We start from the raw sequence: 21,522 nt of genomic DNA, 5'->3' as shown, positions 1-21,522 counted from the left end.
CAAAGAAAGTATGCGGCGATCATCCACCACTGTTGTCATCCGTGGACGCCCAGGCCTTTTTGAGTTCCCAAGCTCACCAGTCAATTCCTTTTTTCTCAGAATGTATCCGACTGTTGATTTTGCTACTCCAAGCATGTCTGCTATCTCTCTGATGGATTTTTTTTTTTTTTCAGCCTCAGGATGTTCTGCTTCACCTCAATTGAGAGTTCCTTAGACCGCATGTTGTCTGGTCACAGCAACAGCTTCCAAATGCAAAACCACACACCTGTAATCAACCCCAGACCTTTTAACTACTTCATTGATTACAGGTTAATGAGGGAGACGCCTTCAAAGTTAATTGCAGCCCTTAGAGTCCCTTGTCCAATTACTTTTGGTCCCTTGAAAAAGAGGAGGCTATGCATTACAGAGCTATGATTCCTAAACCCTTTCTCCGATTTGGATGTGAAAACGCTCATATTGCAGCTGGGAGTGTGCACTTTCAGCCCATATTATATATATAATTGTATTTCTGAACATGTTTTTGTAAACAGCTAAAATAACAAAACTTGTGTCACTGTCCAAATATTTCTGGCCCTGACTGTATCTATCTATCTATCCCTCTATCTATCTATCTATCTATCTATCTATCTATCTATCTATCTATCTATCTATCTATCTATCTATCTCTCTATCTGTCTATCTATCTATCTATCTATCTATCTATCTATCCCTCTATCTATCTATCTATCTATCTATCTATCTATCCCTCTATCTATCCCTCTATCTATCTATCTATCTATCCCTCTATCTATCCCTCTATCTATCTATCTATCTATCTATCCCTCTATGTATCTATCTATCTATCTATCTATCTACAGTGAAACTTCTCCAAAAGTCCACATCTTTGACTAAACCACTCTCTTATCAAGTTCAGATTATCTGTGATAGATTTTCAGTTCGCCCATAATTAATGTATATTGCCCAAACAATTCCTCCCACGAAGAAGAAAACTTTTCAACAATATTGTGTGATCGTCTTAAAGACTCTTTGTATCTCATATCTATCTATCATCTATTTTAACATGGCTGAACCTTAAAGGGAACCTGTCATCCGATTCCTGGTTCAATCTGTGGGCCCCATGAATCACAACCTGGCAGCCCGATTGTAGCTGGGAGGCGCCGCTTCTTTCCGGCCCTTCCCAGCGCCGATCCTTGGCTCTTCCCAGCGCCGTTCCTTGCCGGCTCTTCCCAACACTGCTACTTGACGACTCTACCCAGTGCCGCTCCTTGCTGACTCTACCCAGTGCCGCTCCTTGACGGCTCATCCCAGCGCCGCTCCTTGCCGACTCTATCCAGTGCCGCTCCTTGACGACTCTACCCAGTGCCACTCCTTGACGACTCTATCCAGTGCCGCTCCTTGCCGACTCTACCCAGTGCCGCTCCTTGCCGACTCTACCCAGCGCCGCTCCTTGGCGGCTCATCCCAGCGCCGCTCCTTGACGGCTCTTACCAGCGCCGCTCCTTGCCGGCTCTTCCCAGCGCCGTTCCTTGCCGACTCTACCCAGCGCCACTCCTTGCCGGCTCTTCCCAGCGCCGTTCCTTGACGACTCTACCCAGCGCCACTCCTTGACGGCTCTTCCCAGCGCCGCACCTTGACGGCTTTTCCGAGCGTCGCTCCTTGATGGCTCCTCCCAGCGCCGCTCCTTGCCGGCTCTTCTGAGCGCCACGGCAGGTGATTGTATAGGTTCAGGAGAAAACTTTCAATCACCTGCAGCAGCTCAAGGAAGAGCCAGCCAAAGGCAACGCCGGACTCGTCTACCTTGTCATTTTACATCCGTTATTACTGAGACATTATTTTTCATGCTTTTTAAAATCTCTTTATTATTTGCAGGCAAAAAGGACAAACTGTATCACAGAACAAATATTACAGGAAAGTGAGGAGTGAGGCTGAGGGTGCGGTCGTGCGTTTTATCTCCTTTCTCTTGCCCGTCACTCTACGATCTACGCAGGAGGAATAAAACTTGTAGGGATGTTCTATAAGAAGCGTGGCGTGAGCGAGTATAGTATCACACACTGTATTACCCTTCACAACACGGACACTTCTACACGGCCCCTCATGGGCGTTTCATTCCTGGATATTATTTACATGGAATACATAAGTTAGTGAGAATAAATTAAAGTCGAAGTCCAGGCCTTAGCCTCACCCCTTCTATCTAGAAACATAAATATCTCTTTTTTTTCTCTTTTTTTGTATATTATATATAGAGGACGGAAACCGAACATTGGACATTTAGGTTGCTACACACAATAAGGATGCAAGCATTCATTTCCAAGAATTGGGGCAGGACAAGCTCACTCAAATACAGATACACGCATTTCCTCAACGGATAACAAATCGGTCGGTGGGGTCGAGGGTCGGGAAAGATCACTTGGGACAAATGGAAATTTCTGCTAGACGGTGTAGATGGGCTAGTTCTACAGGATTTAGAAACCTTGCAGTGCCCATCTGCCTGTCTAGCGGAAAATAAGAGCAAAGTGCATTGTGGGTAACTGCATAAAAGACATTAATGGAAGCTGGAATATGTTGCAGTACATATCGAGAAGGGTCGTGGTTGCGAATCGGGCGCGGTAGGCGACACGAGTACACATACAGACCCTAGATGTAATGCATTAAAATTAAGCAAAAAATCCAAAAATACAAGAGTCAGAATTCACTGGTGTCATTACAAGTCCAGAACGAACAGATACAACCTCCACAATGCATGGGGCGGGGTTTGGTGGAGTACAAAATGGCCAAAAGTACATCCATGCCTTAATGTTAAGAAGCCTCGTTCAAAGGCCCAAAAAAAAATTAGGATTGGTTTAGAAGAAGGGTAGGGCTGGGGAAAGTGGAAGGGGACTCCCTTTTTGCTGGTGGGGGCAAAGAACCGAAGAAGACTGATCCTCAACAGCTTGGATGGGCCAGGAACGGTTAAGACGAAATCGGGGGGGAAAGCTATGACAGTTTGGGGAGTTTAAGGGGGGAAACCTAACTGCTGATTTCATCGTCTGTCTTATTCAATCTCTTCAGGGTGTCCAGGAGTTTCTGAGGGGTGAGGACATGGGTGGAACCTGCAACAGAATAAGGTGAGAAGAAAGAGAGGGAAACACAAGTAAGTATAGAGCAAGAGAGACTTCTGCTGATGTTATACTAGGCCACCCCGACGTGTGAGGAGAGGACATCCTGGACAGTGGTGGTAAAGGAGCCACCTAATCTAAAGGCCCCCAAATACAATGGATCAAAGTTGGCCTAAAGCCCCCCATACACTTTAGATAGCTGTCGGATGAACAATTTGGTTGCCAGCTATCTCGTCTGACTCTCTCATGCACTGGAGAACTCGCTTGGGCAAACGCTCTTGTGTCCGCTCAAAGAGCCACCGCTCTGATGATAGCTTATCTCTTGGAGAAAAAAAGGATTGGCAATCCTAAATAAGACACGCTGGATCCTTATCTCCCGACACCCTCTGTCAGGTTCTCCCATACACATTAAACTGCTATGTGGACCTGTCAATATCCAAACGTTTGGCCGACATTAGTCCAATGTGATTGAAGATCCCTATTGGGACCAGCAGACCATCTGATGTATATGGTGGCCTCTTGACTTTCCATGTCAGGGCCCCCCACACACATTAGACAGCAATGTGCTCCTGTCAATATCCAAACGTTTGGCCGACATTAGTCCAATGTGAATGAGGGTTCCTACTGGGACCAGAAGACCATCTGATGTATATGGTGGCCTCCCGTTCCCAACACACATTTGACTGCCATGTGGACCTGTCAATATCCAAAAGTCCAGCCAACATTAGTCCAATGTGAATAAGGGTCCCTATTGGGAGCAACAGACCATCTGATGAATATGGTGGCCTCTCGACTATCCATGTCAGGGTCCCCCACACACATTAGACTGTCATGTGGACCTGTCAATATCCACAAGTTCAGCCAACATTAGTCCAATGTGAATAAGTGTATCTATTGGGTGGCCTCCCGACTCTTCAACGTGGGACAGAAAAGGTGCGGGCCATTAGAATGTCAAAGGCAATCATTTTGTTTTCACAGGAGATAGGTTGCTCCTCTCTTCATTGACAACACATGAGAGCTGAGCCAAGTCAAAGGCTAATGTGTATGGGGGAGTCGGAAGAGCTAGCTGTCCACCAATCCAACGTTCGGCCAACAATTATCTCAAGAGTATGGCCAGCTGAAGACTGGTTAATATCACAAAAGGTATGGCTGATCCAAAAACTTGGATTTTTTTTTAACTAAACCATTTTCCCTGTAAGGTTACTTAAATGGGGTCTGTCAGTCCAAACAGGCAGTATAAACTAAGCATATAAGGAAATAGCCCTATAAAAACATTTAATGCTTTAATCGCGCCCTTCAAGCTGCAGAAAACAGGAGTTTAATCAAATATGCTAATTAGGGTTCTGAGAGCACTTTGGGTATGACCAGGAGGTTCAGTGCATCCAAGGTGTGACCAAGAGGTTCAGTGCACCCAGGGTGTGACCAAGAGGTTCAGTGCACCCAGGGTGTGACCAAGACGTCCAGTGCACTCTGGGTGTGACCAAGAGGTTCAGTGCACCCAGGGTGTGACCAAGACGTCCAGTGCACTCTGGGTGTGACCAAGAGGTTCAGTGCACCCAGGGTGTGACCAAGACGTCCAGTGCACTCTGGGTGTGACCAAGAGGTTCAGTGCACCCAGGGTGGGACCAAGACGTCCAGTGCACTCTGGGTGTGACCAAGAGGTTCAGTGCACCCAGGGTGGGACCAAGACGTCCAGTGCATGTGCACCCTGGGTGTGACCAAGAGGTTCAGTGCACCCTGGGTATGACCAAGACGTCCAGTGCACTCTGGGTGTGACCAAGACGTTCAGTGCACCCTGGTTATGACCAAGAGGTTTAGTGCACCCAGGGTGTGACCAAGACGTCCAGTGCACTCTTGGTGTGACTAAGAGGTTCTGTGTACCCTGGGTGTGACCAAGAGGTTCAGTGTACCATTTCACCCACTGGGTTTGCATGCCTCGCCTCTCTCACTGGTGACTGACAGTGATGACTTTAGTCAGGAAGAGCTGGGTCTGTACTGGACTGCTACTCACAGCCTAATGCGGCCTATAAAATAATCGTTGTTGGCAGCACATCTGTCCATGTACACAAATGTTCATGCCCTATTAGGGCCTTAAACGAACCGATCGACTTGTTATAACCCCAATTAAGAGCTAAATGGGTAACTGTCTTTAGATTTTCATCACTTATATAAACTTATAAGGGGTTCTCTGCCCATTTACTATTTATTTGATTAATTAGCCAGCCACTTTTCTCCTTCTGTGGTATTAGCACAGTACCAATCCAGCCAATTAGGGTTTTTTTTTTTAAACATACATTATTATATAGCTGAACCCAACACATTATCAATACTATGATGGTACCCCACTCTAGACATTAATAAGGGATACCATAGTTCAAAACTAAAGATCACTGGTCACTATAATATAGTATGTGTCAGACTCACTTAGGACTCAATTTTACCATTATTAAATCATCAATAAAAGGTTTCCTCAATCATATATTCAAATTTCATTAACTGGGTACAAACTACCTCTAAGGGCTCATGCTCATGGACACATTGCAAGTTGGTGTTGTATGGATCCGAAATATGTTGCTTAGGGACCGCCATGGGGTAATGCAGTATGCCTTCAGATGTGGCATCAGGTTATATTGAAATCTGGAGGCACTTTACAGCAGCACATGGACTATGTAAGGATTTATGCCCAAAAATGTCCCATTTATCTCGAGAAAGGGCTCTAGCACATGCTGTATGGCATAGAGAGGTGGTTGCCAATGTGCGTCACTCTCTATTTATTTCTATGAAAACTCCAAAACTTGCTGGAGAAACTGAGTTGGACACAAACCTTTTGTATTCCACACAGTGTGCCAGGCCCATGTTCTCAAAATTGATGCAGGTCCTAATGGTGGGACATTTATAGCATATCCAACTGGCATACCCAGATGAGACAACCCTTTTAGGACCCTGAGCTCTGTCATTTTCCATTTGGATGAGCCCTCAAAGGGAATAACCTATTGTTTAAATCAGGTTTTTGTGTTACATGTTTTTTATTTTTTACCATTATTTTTTTATATCATGATCTTTAATAATAAATAAAAATATTAATTTTGCAATTTGACCACTAGGACTATATTATACAGAAGAATCTTCAGCAGGCTTGATATCAGCAGAGGAAGGATTACAATAACAGGTAACACCTGCAGACTCTCTGCGGAGCTTACAGACTTCGCAGTGTCACTATTCCCCTGTGCAGAGCATCTTTCCTTAGGAGATGCTCTGCAGCACCTTCCTTTGGTACTGAACTGGCAGCTTGGTTTACTACACAGGATTCCAGGCTGATTCTGGGAGGTGCTGATTACTCAACTGTTCTACCTTCCTGGTGATTGCTCTGCTACTTTACTGAGCATGCGCCTCCAGAACCTTGCCAGTTGTTTTTTCTGGTTCTGTTGTTGTGCTGTTGGCCTGTGTTCATGCCTGTGCTCTGATGTTGGTTTTCTGACCCCAGACTGTTATTTAACTTCTCTCTTCCTGCTCCTTGTTCCTGTCGTAATCTCCTGCCTTTGACACTGGACCGTTACCTGACCACATCTCTGCTTTTTCCCTATATCTTCTACGTGCTCTCCTGGTATTCTGACCCTCAGATTGTAACCTAACTACGCCCCTGTTTTACCCCTTATAATCATACGTGTCCTCCTGTTACCAGACCGCGGGTTCCCTGACTACCCTTCTGTCTATACTATCCATAAAGTAGTGACTAGTATCACAACACCTATACACAAGTGATAAAACAAGATCCACCTATTACAATAGGGGATGTCACAGCTGACCCGCTTTCACAATAGCCTTTGCACAAGCTCATTAAATGCGTCAATACACAAGATAGGGTCTGTTCCTTGCTGCTAATGTGCAAGTGCTGTTTCCAAAAACAACAGGAAATTAGAGTCTAAAAAAAGCCCTAGTGGCCAGTGTGAAAATTGCAATTTTTTTTTATTTTTTAATAAAGTTCGTGATATAAAAAAACTCTCAATGACCTTTGCACATGCTCATTGGATGCGTCAATATCTGTTCATTGCTGCTAATGTACATGTGTTGTTTCCTGAAATAACAGGAAATTAGAGTCTAAATAAAAGCCCTAGTGGCCAGTGTTAAAATTGCAATTTTTTTTATTTTTTAATAAAGATCGTGATATAAAAAAAACCCTCACAATGACCTTTGCACACACTCATTAGATGCGTCAATATCTGTTCATTGCTGCTAATGTACATGTGTTGTTTCTTGAAACGACAAGAAATTAGAGTCTAAATAAAAGCCCTAGTGGTCAGTGTGAAAATTGCAATAAATTTTTTTAATTTTTTAATAAAGATCATGATATAAAAAAATATAGAAAATGTAAAAAGAAAAATATATAAACACAAAAACCTGATTTTGTGAGGTCGTGTTCCCTGTAAAGAATTGCAGTGCCCATAGTACATTAATGGATATTATTATTATTATTTTTATTATTATTATTATTATTATTATTATTATTATTATTATTAATGGATCTTCTTCACCACTATAGACATACTTGCATGAGAGGCTCTTACCCAAACTTTTATGGGTATGGGGGGAATTTTACCCAAACTTTTATGGGTATGGGGGGCATCTTACCCAAACTTTCTGTGGGTATGGGGGGCATCTTACCCAAACTTTTATGGGTATGGGGGGCATCTTACCCAAACTTTTTGTGGGTATGGGGGGCATCTTACCCAAACTTTTATGGATATGGGGGCATCTTACCCAAACTTTTATGGATATGGGGGCATCTTACCCAAACTTTTATGGGTATGGAGGGCATCTTACCCAAACTTTTATGGGTATGGGGGGAATCTTACCCAAACTTTTATGGGTATGGGGGGAATCTTACCCAAACTTTTATGGGTATGGGGGGCATCTTACCCAAACTTTTATGGGTATGGGGGGCATCTTACCCAAACTTTTTGTGGGTATGGGGGGCATCTTACCCAAACTTTTATGGATATGGGGGCATCTTACCCAAACTTTTATGGGTATGGGGGGCATCTTACCCAAACTTTTATGGGTATGGAGGGCATCTTACCCAAACTTTTATGGGTATGGGGGGAATCTTACCCAAACTTTTATGGGTATGGGGGGAATCTTACCCAAACTTTTATGGGTATGGGGGGAATCTTACCCAAACTTTTACGGGTATGGGGGGAATCTTACCCAAACTTTTATGGGTATGGGGGGCATCTTACCCAAACTTTTATGGGTATGGGGGGGAATCTTACCTAAACATTTATGGGTATGGGGGGAATCTTACCTAAACATTTATGGGTATGGGGGGCATCTTACCTAAACTTTTATGGGTATGGGGGGCATCTTACCCAAACTTTTACGGGTATGGGGGGAATCTTACCCAAACTTTTACGGGTATGGGGGGCATCTTACCTAAACTTTTATGGGGGAAATCTTACCTAAACTTTTATGGATATGGGGGGCATCTTACCTAAACGCTTACGGGTATGGGGGGAATCTTACCCAAACCTTTATGGGTATGGAGGGCATCTTACCCAAACATTTACGGGTATGGGGGAATCTTACCCAAACTTTTATGGGTATGGGGGGCATCTTACCCAAACTTTTACGGGTATGGGGGGAATCTTACCCAAACTTTTATGGGTATGGGGGGTATATTGCCCAAACGTTTATGGGTATGGGGGGAATCTTACCTAAACATTTATGGGTATGGGGGTAATCACACCTAAACTTTTATGGGTATGGGGGTAATCACACTTAAACTTTTATGGGTATGGGGGTAATCACACCTAAACTTTTACGGGTATGGGGGGAATCTTACCTAAACATTTATGGGTATGGGGGAATCACACCTAAACTTTTATGGATATGGGGGTAATCACACCTAAACTTTTATGGGTATGGGGTAATCACACCTAAACTTTTACGGGTATGGGGGGAATCTTACCTAAACATTTATGGGTATGGGGGGCATCTTACCTAAACATTTATGGGTATGGGGGGCATCTTACCCAAACTTTTATGGGTATGGGGGGAATCTTACCCAAACTTTTATGGGTATGGGGGGAATCTTACCTAAACATTTATGGGTATGGGGGGCATCTTACCCAAACGTTTATGGGTATGGGGGAAATCTTACCTAAACTTTTATGGGTATGGGGGGAATCTTACCTAAACATTTATGTGTATTGGGGGAATCTTACCCAAACTTTTATGGGTATGGGGGGAATCTTACCTAAACATTTATGGGTATGGGGGGCATCTTACCCAAACTTCTATGGGTATGGGGGGCATTTTACCCAAACTTATGGGTATGCGGGGAATCTTACCCAAACATTTATGGGTATGGGGGGAATCTTACCCAAACATTTATGGGTATAGGGGGCTTCTTACAAAGACCCAAACTTTTTCCGGAATAGATCATTTTGCATGTTCTAAGTGTGTCTGACAGCATCATATACAAGCTATATACCTAGGTGAACATTCTCGCCCCTTTATAACAGCCTTCCCAGCATGCAATGGATATCCCACCCAATTCCCCCCATAAAATATATACATTTTTTTTGTCAAACCAACCACCGCCACCACTACCACCCCTCAATATTCAATGCTTGCTGACGTGGAATCCATGACATGCACAGATCCCGTGAACGAGCGGAAAACTTAAAAAGTGACTTGCGTGAGTTGAGGCCCGATACCTGCCACCTCCCCGTGGAGAGAAGGGGTTAATGGGACAGATGTCACTGGGTAAATGAGGCAATGATAATACAAACCAGGAGACTGGCACCTTTTTGGGCAAAATTTGGGAATAATTCCTCCCTCGGGGATTACGGTTATCTTTTTTTGGGGGGGAAACCAGATTGAAGTATTAGCCGAAAAATAGACGGATGGGTTGCGTAAGTAAAGGTGACATTCGGACTGGTTTACGATAATGGGGACCAATCAAAATGCATCCGTCACCGCACACGGGGGACAATAGAAGCCAAATTCTTAATTATGGACGATGTCATCCGTCCTTATTAAAGAATGAAAATTTGGCGCCGGTCCGATTCCGTTTCCTCCATATCCGCGCAGGTGACAGGCGCATTTTAGATTGGTCTCGTACGGACAACTCGGACATTAACCCCTTCTCTGCCATAGCAGGTTAAGAGCGAGCGTTCCTTGCCTTGTTTGGTGAAAACATGACTTCATGCAGCCAGTGGTAATGGGTATATTTTGGGGGGAGCTGCATCCGACCCCACTGTACAGTAAAAACTTACAGAGATTGTTTGTGGGGGGGCCGACAAGTGAACCGCTGGCTGAGCAAAATGCTTGAAAATGTTTGTCCCGTTTGGAAAAGGATGAAAGAAGGGATGGAAAGATGGAGATGGAAGAGTAATGGATTTAGGCAGGAAGGGGACCCCAATCCTGTCCTATGAAATGGGGAGAGACGAAAATAATTTTTGGGGGCCTATCGGTTCCACAAAATAAGTGGCGGAGGTCCCATTGCTGGGTCATGATATGAGGTACCTAACGTAATTTGTCCTGCTGATCTGTGGAGGTCCATTTCCCCTAAATGTCAAGGGAAGATGGATCGGGCATGTTCGATATCAAGATGCCTGATCATTTTTTTGGGACCACAAAAAGATGGGTTGGGCATGTTCGATTTCAACATGCCTGATGATTTTTATGGGGACCACAAAAAAAATTTCCCTTAAATATCAAGGGAAGCTGGATCGGGCATGTTGGATTTCAACATGCCTGATCACTTTTAGGGCGAGTACATAAATTTCCGCTAAATATCAAACAAAGATGGATATGACATGTTCGATATCAACATGCCTGATCGTTTTTATAGGGACCACAAAACATTTCTCCTAAATGTCAAGGGAAGATGGATCGGGCATGTTCAATTTTAACATGCCTGATAATTTTTTTGGGGACCACAAAAAATTCCCTTAAATGTCAAGGGAAGATGGATTGGGTATGTTTGATTTCGACATGCCTGAACATTTTTATGAGGACAACAAAAATTCTCTCCGAAATGTCAAAGGAAGATGGATCGGGCATGTTCGATTTCAACATGCCTGATCACTTTTATGGGGAGAACAATTTTTTTTCCCTAAATGTCAAGGGATGTTCAATTTTAAAATACCTGATCCTTTTTATGGGGACCGCAAAACATTTCCCCTAGATGTCAAGGGAAGATGGATTGGGCATGTTCGTTTTCAACATGCCTGATCATTTTTAGGGCGAGTACAAAAATTTCCGCTAAATATCAAACGAAGATGGATCTGACATGTTCGATTTCAACATGCCTGATCATTTTTATGGGGATCACAAAAAAATTTCCATAAAATGTCAAGGGAAGATGGATCGAGCATGTTCAATTTCAACATGCCTGATCATTTTTATGGGGACCACAAAAATTTCTCCTAAATGTAAAGGGAAGATTTACTGGGCATGTTCGATTTCAACATGTGTGATAATTTTTATGGGGACCACAAAAAATGTCTGCAAAATGTGAAGGGAAGATGGATCGGACATGTTTGACTTTAACATGCCTGATAATTTTTATGGGGACCACAAAAAATTGACCTTAAATGTCGGGAAAATGGATCAGGCATGTTCGATTTCAGCATGCCCAATTATGTCAAGGGAGGATGGATTGGGAATATTTGATTTCAGCATGCCTGATCATTTTTATGGGGCCACAAAAAATCTCTCCTAAATGTCAAGGGAAGATGGATCGGACATGTCAACATGCCTGATCATTTTATGGGGCCCACAGCATTTTTTTCCCTAAATGTCAAGAGAAGATGGATTGGGCATGTTCGATTTCAACACACCCGATCATTTTTATGGGGATCACAAAAATTTCTGCTAAATGTTTAGGGCAGATGGGTCAGGTATGATTGATTTCAACATGCCTGATCTTTTTTTGGGGACCACAAAATATTTTCCCTAAATATCAAGGTAAGATGGATCGAGCATGTTCGACTTCAACATGCCTGATCATTTTTACGGGGACTACAAACAAATCTCTCCGAAATGTCAAGGGAACATGGACCGGACATATTCAATTTCAACATGCCTTATTATTTTTATGGGGATGACAACTTTTTTTCCCTAACTGTCAAGGGAAGATGGATCAGGCATGTTCGATTTCAACATGCCTGATCCCTATGCACCAAATGAAGATAAGCTGAAGCCAGAGACACTATATAGGGAAGAATATATATTTTTATGGAAAAGGAAAGATTATATGATGAGGATTGGAAGAACGATAGAAGCCATAGTGGATCAGCGACCTGAAAGCAGAGTAGGGGCAAGCAGTATGGCACAACAAGCACAATGGAAAGATGGCGGCACACATCAATCATGAAGCCTCGTGATCGGTGATAGATGAAAGGACACATTTTCAATAGTTACCATAATGACATTTCCAACAAAAAAAAATAAAACCAGCAAGCATTTTCTTATTGTAACAAACAAGTGAAATTAATCGGTGATGTCCGAGCTGAGGGTGAGTGGGGCAGAGAAATCCACGAAGGGTGGGGGTGTTTGGGGGGTGTATTAAAGTCTCTCTTTACTTTTTTTGTCCCAGCTCGTTAGACCTCACTCCATGATGGGAGCCGGGTCCTCGAATGACACCCGACTGCTGTCTCGGAAGTCTGGGTGTCTGAGGTCTTGAAGGAATTTGATGGGTGTTAATATGTGAGTGGAACCTGTGAGAGAAGAGAGGGGGGCTGACAAAGGCCTAACACGGATAGGAAGGAGCAAGGGGGGGGAGGGAAGGAGAGAGGGGGGCTGCGGAAAAAAGAAACAATGCAATATAGAAAAGTTATGGCTGACAAGAGGTCGAGAAGTGAGGATGACACGAGAGCGAGGATGACACGAGAGCGAGGATGACACGAGAGCGAGGATGACGCGTCTGCCAGATGGATGATGGAAGACAATGAACGGAGAAGAGTCAACGAAAGACTAAAGTGTAAAGAAGAAAGAGCAAGAAAAGCTAGAAACCTTACAAAAAAAGCAATATAAATTTGTGGAGGTACTTTACAGAAAATTCTAGGCTACTGCCGTCTCCTTTTGACCGGCGAACCTCATCCACCCTTTCTACAGTCCCCACCCTGGATATGCCCCCATCCATCCTTCCTACAGTCCCCACCCTGGATGTGCCCCATCCATCCTTCCTACAGTCCCCACCCTGGATGTGCCCCATCCATCCTTCCTACAGTCCCCACCCTGGATGTGCCTCCATCCATCCTTCCTACAGTCCCCACCCTGGATGTGCCCCCATCCATCCTTCCTACAGTCCCCACCCTGGATGTGCCCCATCCATCCTTCCTACAGTCCCCACCCTGGATGTGCCCCATCCATCCTTCCTACAGTCCCCACCCTGGATGTGCCTCCATCCATCCTTCCTACAGTCCCCACCCTGGATGTACCTCCATCCATCCTTCCTACAGTCCCCACCCTGGATGTGCCTCATCCATCCTTCCTACAGTCCCCACCCTGGATGTACCTCCATCCATCCTTCCTACAGTCCCCACCCTGGATGTGCCTCCATCCATCCTTCCTACAGTCCCCACCCTGGATGTGCCTCATCCATCCTTCCTACAGTCCCCACCCTGGATGTGCCTCCATCCATCCTTCCTACAGTCCCCACCCTGGATGTGCCCCCATCCATCCTTTCTACAGTCCCCACCCTGGATGTGCCTCATCCATCCTTCCTACAGTCCCCACCCTGGATGTGCCCCATCCATCCTTCCTACAGTCCCCACCCTGGATGTGCCCCATCCATCCTTCCTACAGTCCGAACCCTGGATGTGCCCTCATCCATCCTTCCTACAGTCCCCACCCTGGATGTGCCCCCATCCATCCTTCCTACAGTCCCCACCCTGGATGTGCCCCCATCCATCCTTCCTACACTCCCCACCCTGGATGTACCTCCATCCATCCTTCCTACAGTCCCCACCCTGGATGTGCCCCCATCCATCCTTCCTACAGTCCCCACCCTGGATGTGCCTCATCCATCCTTCCTACAGTCCCCACCCTGGATGTGCCCCCATCCATCCTTCCTACAGTCCCCACCCTGGATGTACCTCCATCCATCCTTCCTACAGTCCCCACCCTGGATGTGCCCCCATCCATCCTCCCTACAGTCCCCACCATGGATGTGCCCCCATCCATCCTTCCTACAGTCCCCACCCTGGATATGCCCCCATCCATCCTTCCTACAGTCCCCACCCTGGATGTGCCCCATCCATCCTTCCTACAGTCCCCACCCTGGATGTGCCTCATCCATCCTTCCTACAGTCCCCACCCTGGATGTGCCCCCATCCATCCTTCCTACAGTCCCCACCCTGGATGTACCTCCATCCATCCTTCCTACAGTCTCCATCCTGGATGTGCCCCCATCCATCCTCCCTACAGTCCCCACCCTGGATGTGCCCCCATCCATCCTTCCTACAGTCCCCACCCTGGATATGCCCCCATCCATCCTTCCTACAGTCCCCACCCTGGATGTGCCCCATCCATCCTTCCTACAGTCCCCACCCTGGATGTGCCCCATCCATCCTTCCTACAGTCCCCACCCTGGATATGCCCCCATCCATCCTTCCTACAGTCCCCAACCTGGATGTGCCTCATCCATCCTTCCTACAGTCCCCACCCTGGATGTGCCCCCATCCATCCTTCCTACAGTCCCCACCCTGGATGTGCCCCCATCCATCCTTCCTACAGTCCCCACCCTGGATGTGCCCCATCCATCCTTCCTACAGTCCCCACCCTGGATATGCCCCCATCCATCCTTCCTACAGTCCCCAACCTGGATGTGCCTCATCCATCCTTCCTACAGTCCCCACCCTGGATGTGCCCCCATCCATCCTTCCTACAGTCCCCACCCTGGATGTGCCCCATCCATCCTTCCTACAGTCCCCACCCTGGATGTGCCCCATCCATCCTTCCTACAGTCCCCACCCTGGATATGCCCCCATCCATCCTTCCTACAGTCCCCAACCTGGATGTGCCTCATCCATCCTTCCAACAGTCCCCACCCTGGATGTGCCCCCATCCATCCTTCCTACAGTCCCCACCCTGGATGTGCCTCATCCATCCTTCCTACAGTCCTCACCCTGGATGTGCCCCCATCCATCCTTCCTACAGTCCCCACCCTGGATGTACCTCCATCCATCCTTCCTACAGTCCCCACCCTGGATGGGCCCCCATCCATCCTTCCTACAGTCCCCACCCTGGATGTGCCCCATCCATCCTTCCTACAGTCCCCACCCTGGATGTGCCCCATCCATCCTTCCTACAGTCCCCACCCTGGATGTGCCTCCATCCATCCTTCCTACAGTCCCCACCCTGGATGTGCCTCCATCCATCCTTCCTACAGTCCCCACCCTGGATGTGCCCTCATCCATCCTTCCTACAGTCCCCACCCTGGATGTGCCCCCATCCATCCTTCCTACAGTCCCCACCCTGGATGTGCCCTCATCCATCCTTCCTACAGTCCCCACCCTGGATGTGCCCCCATCCATCCTTCCTACAGTCCCCACCCTGGATGTACCTCCATCCATCCTTCCTACAGTCCCCACCCTGGATGTGCCCCCATCCATCCTTCCTACAGTCCCCACCCTGGATGTGCCCCATCCATCCTTCCTACAGTCCCCACCCTGGATGTGCCTCATCCATCCTTCCTACAGTCCCCACCCTGGATGTGCCCCACATCCATCCTTCCTGCAGTCCCCACCCTGGATGTACCTCCATCCATCCTTCCTACAGTCCCCACCCTGGATGTGCCTCATCCATCCTTCCTACAGTCCCCACCCTGGATGTGCCTCCATCCATCCTTCCTACAGTCCCCACCCTGGATAAGCCCCCATCCATCCTTCCTACAGCCCCCACCCTGGATGTGCCCCATCCATCCTTCCTACAGTCCCCACCCTGGATGTGCCCCATCCATCCTTCCTACAGTCCCCACCCTGGATGTGCCCCCATCCATCCTTCCTACAGTCCCCACCCTAGATGTGCCTCATCCATCCTTCCTACAGTGCCCACCCTGGATGTGCCCCCATCCATCCTTCCTACAGTCCCCACCCTGGATGTGCCCCCATCCATCCTTCCTACAGTCCCCACCCTGGATGTACCTCCATCCATCCTTCCTACAGTCCCCAACCTGGATGTGCCTCATCCATCCTTCCAACAGTCCCCACCCTGGATGTGCCCCCATCCATCCTTCCTACAGTCCCCACCCTGGATATGCCCCCATCCATCCTTCCTACAGTCCCCAACCTGGATGTGCCTCATCCATCCTTCCAACAGTCCCCACCCTGGATGTGCCCCCATCCATCCTTCCTACAGTCCCCACCCTGGATGTGCCTCATCCATCCTTCCTACAGTCCTCACCCTGGATGTGCCCCCATCCATCCTTCCTACAGTCCCCACCCTGGATGTACCTCCATCCATCCTTCCTACAGTCCCCACCCTGGATGTGCCCCCATCCATCCTTCCTACAGTCCCCACCCTGGATGTGCCCCATCCATCCTTCCTACAGTCCCCACCCTGGATGTGCCCCATCCATCCTTCCTACAGTCCCCACCCTGGATGTGCCTCCATCCATCCTTCCTACAGTCCCCACCCTGGATGTGCCTCCATCCATCCTTCCTACAGTCCCCACCCTGGATGTGCCCTCATCCATCCTTCCTACAGTCCCCACCCTGGATGTGCCCCCATCCATCCTTCCTACAGTCCCCACCCTGGATGTGCCCTCATCCATCCTTCCTACAGTCCCCACCCTGGATGTGCCCCCATCCATCCTTCCTACAGTCCCCACCCTGGATGTACCTCCATCCATCCTTCCTACAGTCCCCACCCTGGATGTGCCCCCATCCATCCTTCCTACAGTCCCCACCCTGGATGTGCCCCATCCATCCTTCCTACAGTCCCCACCCTGGATGTGCCTCATCCATCCTTCCTACAGTCCCCACCCTGGATGTGCCCCACATCCATCCTTCCTGCAGTCCCCACCCTGGATGTACCTCCATCCATCCTTCCTACAGTCCCCACCCTGGATGTGCCCCCATCCATCCTTCCTACAGTCCCCACCCTGGATGTGCCTCATCCATCCTTCCTACAGTCCCCACCCTGGATGTGCCTCCATCCATCCTTCCTACAGTCCCCACCCTGGATAAGCCCCCATCCATCCTTCCTACAGCCCCCACCCTGGATGTGCCCCATCCATCCTTCCTACAGTCCCCACCCTGGATGTGCCCCATCCATCCTTCCTACAGTCCCCACCCTGGATGTGCCCCCATCCATCCTTCCTACAGTCCCCACCCTAGATGTGCCTCATCCATCCTTCCTACAGTGCCCACCCTGGATGTGCCCCCATCCATCCTTCCTACAGTCCCCACCCTGGATGTGCCCCCATCCATCCTTCCTACAGTCCCCACCCTGGATGTGCCCCATCCATCCTTCCTACAGTCCCCACCCTGGATGTGCCCCATCCATCCTTCCTACAGTCCCCACCCTGGATGTGCCCCATCCATCCTTCCTACAGTCCCCACCCTGGATGTGCCCCATCCATCCTTCCTACAGTCCCCACCCTGGATGTGCTCCCATCCATCCTTCCTACAGTCCCCACTCTGGATGTGCTCCCATCCATCCTTCCTACTGTCCCCACTCTGGATGTGCCCCCATCCATCCTTCCTACAGTCCCCACCCTGGATGTGCCCCTATCCATCCTTCCTACAGTCCCCACCCTGGATATGCCCCATCCATCCTTCCTACAGTCCCCCACCCTGGATGTGCCCCATCCATCCTTCCTACAGTCCCCACCCTGGATGTGCCCCATCCATCCTTCCTACAGTCCCCACCCTGGATGTGCCTCCATCCATCCTTCCTACAGTCCCCACCCTGGATATGCCCCCATCCATCCTTCCTACAGTCCCCACCCTGGATATGCCCCCATCCATCCTTCCTACAGTCCCCACCCTGGATGTGCCCCCATCCATCCTCCCTACAGTCCCCACCCTGGATGTGCCCCATCCATCCTTCCTACAGTCCCCACCCTGGATGTGCCCCTATCCATCCTTCCTACAGTCCCCACCCTGCATGTGCCTCCATCCATCCTTCCTACAGTCCCCACCCTGGATGTGCCCCCATCCATCCTTCCTACAGTCCCCACCCTGGATGTGCCTCCATCCATCCTTCCTACAGTCCCCACCCTGGATGTGCCCCTATCCATCCTTCCTACAGTCCCCACCCTGCATGTGCCTCCATCCATCCTTCCTACAGTCCCCACCCTGGATGTGCCCCATCCATCCTTCCTACAGTCCCCACCCTGGATGTGCCCCCATCCATCCTTCCTACAGTCCCCACTCTGGATGTGCCCTCATCCATCCTTCCTACAGTCCCCACCCTGGATGTGCCCCCATCCATCCTTCCTACAGTCCCCACCCTGGATGTGCCCCATCCATCCTTCCTACAGTCCCCACCCTGGATGTGCCCCATCCATCCTTCCTACAGTCCCCACCCTGGATGTGCCCCATCCATCCTTCCTACAGTCCCCACCCTGGATGTGCCCCCATCCATCCTTCCTACAGTCCCCACTCTGGATGTGCCCTCATCCATCCTTCCTACAGTCCCCACCCTGGATGTGCCCCCATCCATCCTTCCTACAGTCCCCACCCTGCATGTGCCTCCATCCATCCTTCCTACAGTCCCCACCCTGGATGTGCCCCATCCATCCTTCCTACAGTCCCCACCCTGGATGTGCCCCTATCCATCCTTCCTACAGTCCCCACCCTGCATGTGCCTCCATCCATCCTTCCTACAGTCCCCACCCTGGATGTGCCCCATCCATCCTTCCTACAGTCCCCACCCTGGATGTGCCCCCATCCATCCTTCCTACAGTCCCCACTCTGGATGTGCCCTCATCCATCCTTCCTACAGTCCCCACCCTGGATGTGCCCCCATCCATCCTTCCTACAGTCCCCACCCTGGATGTGCCCCCATCCATCCTTCCTACAATCCCCACCCTGGATGTGCCCCCATCCATCTTTCCTACAGTCTCCACTCTGGATGTGCCCTCATCCATCCCTCCTACAGTCCCCACTCTTGATGGGCCCTTATCCATTCTTCCTAAGGTCCCCATCCTGGGTGGTCCCCCATCTATCCTTCCTACAGTCCCCACCTTGGATGTGCCCACTCCATCCTCCCTACAGTCCCTACCCATTATCACCATAGTCCCAGTCCCTACTGTACACTTGCTTTGGCAAAACTAATGTGTGTTTGGTCCTGCCAATAAAGCTTATTTGATTTGATTGAATATACGGCTGCCATGACAAATCTTTAGGAAATAGGTGCTATTTTTTAATCACTAGTAGCTGATTTGTCATGTACATGCTGTTTAAGTAGTAGTAGAAGCAAAGATAAGATAGAAGAAAATGTCTCTTCCCCTTCTCATCTTTCAATTGCTCAAAGCTGTCTACAAATCTGTCTGCACTGAAGGATCTAATTACACCTGCTGTTATGAAACTCCATGGATGATAGGGGAGAAGCTAGAGGGAATCAAAAGCAAAAAGCCACTAGCTGAAACTGCTGAGGCTTCTAGTCCTTAGTGACCCCGGATGGGGGCTCTGAATAGTACCTCTTACCGGACAGCAATGCCGGCAAGATGTTGCTCCAGGATGGTTAAGCAAAAGAGGATGCCATCAGGATAGAGGCAGTTTTTAGGGCTCCTGTCCACCAGCCACAGATTAGTGACGTGGCCACTGGACCGTGTCCCGATCCAACCATAGGAATATCTGCTAAAAATGAGTTATTTAATGGTGTTATCCATCATGTAGACCCATTACGTTTATTCTGAAAGGCTACACTTTGGGCACTTTCCTATTATTTTCTGTCCAGTACCTCCAAAAGATTTGGCACCAGTTACATTATTGAAACGTTGCTTCTTTGATCATGCAAGTAAGCTAAAAAAAAAAAAAAAAGACTGAGCTTTGGATCCGCGGTTTGAAAAGAAATACAGAACACAAAAATGATGACTTGGCAGAGGAAAAATGAAGGTTATAGCAGTCAGATGACAGGATGACAGATGATGGATGACTTGATGATGACTTGTCTCAGGATTAGTGCACACTTGCATTTGGTGTGTAGTGTGGAGTTGCCATCTCTGCCAGGGACGGCCAACAAAAAGGTGGGAGGCCTAAGTCTAGAAATCACTTTCCTCCATCAAGAGCAGGTCTAGAAAGTAGAGTAATATCCAGGATGCTGGAAGTTCAGCCCCCGTCTTGTTGGTTTTATTAGGATACTGAAGAAACCTGCTCTTGATAGAAGTCACTGACCCCCTGGATAGGAGTTTTCCACCTCATAGGATTATGAAAAGGCAGCAACCCCTTGGTTCACATCAAAATGAAGTGTGCAGGTAGCCCAAGAGAGTTAATAGGGGTTTTCCGGTTCCTGGGCTGCAGTTTGCTTTTTTTTTTAAAAAAAAAAAAGGCTTTACTCATCTTCACCAGGTCCAGAACTGAGTCCCCTCCTCTGCTTTTGGTATCTGTTATTGTCTCCAGCACTGACATCTTGTGTTGACAGCACTACGGCCAATCAGTGAGCTCAGTGCCTTTCAGTGTCTACTTGCTGAGCTCATTCATTGGGTGTTGAGATAAGGAGGTTCAACACTGGACCCAGGGAGGGTGAGTAAGGCACAACTTTTTTTTTCTTAAACAAATTGCAGCCGAAGAAAAAAACCCTTTAAGATATTAAAAGGTACAATATGTAAAAGTATAAGGGGGCAGCAATAAGTAACATAACGTGAAAACATGGAAGTCAAAAAGAAAATGGCAGCAAGAGGATGAAAAGTGGTTAAAGGTGGATTAAATGGTGGTTAGCAGAGAGGAAAGGCGAGTGAGACAGACAGAAGCGGACAAAGGACAGCGAGAGACAAAACTCTGCACAAAACAGGAACAAACAAGGGTCATATAAGAGACTTCAGACATACACTTCTCCAGAGGTGAGAAAACTGCCGACACTTTTTTTTTTAACTTTATGGATTATTCAGGACGGTAGTATACAATCTTATTAGTAGCAGGAAAGTAGATAATATCCCCCCCTCCCCAAAAAGAAACAGCTTTCATGCACAAAACAGCTGCATATTTTTTTTCTGCAGAATTTGCACCAAAATATATATAGCAATCTGCTTTAATTTTTTTGCTGCTTTTTTTTTCATTTTTTTGTGCTTTTTTCATTTTTTTGGTGTTTTTATTTTATTTTTATTTTATTTTTTTTTCAATGCTTTTTTTTCGGTGCTTTTTTCTATTTTTTCAGTGTTCTTTTTAATTTTTTTAAGATTTTTTCGGTGCTTTTTTGAATTTTTTTTGAGGCTTGTTATTCTATTTTTTCAGTGCTTTTCTTTTTTTCAG

The 21,522-nt window shown here is 47.7% G+C and overlaps 1 protein-coding gene across 2 annotated transcripts in view; it reads right to left on the bottom strand.

Moving 5' to 3' along the window:
* Nucleotides 1-1,828: 1,828 nt before the first annotated feature.
* Nucleotides 1,829-21,522, bottom strand: part of STXBP1 (syntaxin binding protein 1) — a 67,119-nt gene continuing 47,425 nt past the window's right edge. Inside the window, exons 19-20 of one of the 2 annotated variants that reach the window (XM_075324226.1) lie at nucleotides 12,685-12,819; nucleotides 3,000-3,088 (exon numbers count right to left, since the gene is read on the bottom strand). In XM_075324226.1, the coding sequence (XP_075180341.1) occupies nucleotides 12,710-12,819 (110 nt within the window). In that variant the 3' untranslated portion in view covers nucleotides 3,000-3,088; nucleotides 12,685-12,709. Of the gene's footprint in view, nucleotides 3,089-12,684; nucleotides 12,820-21,522 lie in introns of both variants that reach the window. The other variant, XM_075324227.1, reaches the window with a different exon arrangement.

The sequence above is a fragment of the Anomaloglossus baeobatrachus genome, chromosome 9, assembly GCF_048569485.1.
Source record: "Anomaloglossus baeobatrachus isolate aAnoBae1 chromosome 9, aAnoBae1.hap1, whole genome shotgun sequence".
NCBI lineage: Eukaryota > Metazoa > Chordata > Amphibia > Anura > Aromobatidae > Anomaloglossus > Anomaloglossus baeobatrachus.
Note: the sequence above shows the minus strand (reverse complement) of the source record. Positions and strands in the feature narration are given on the sequence as shown.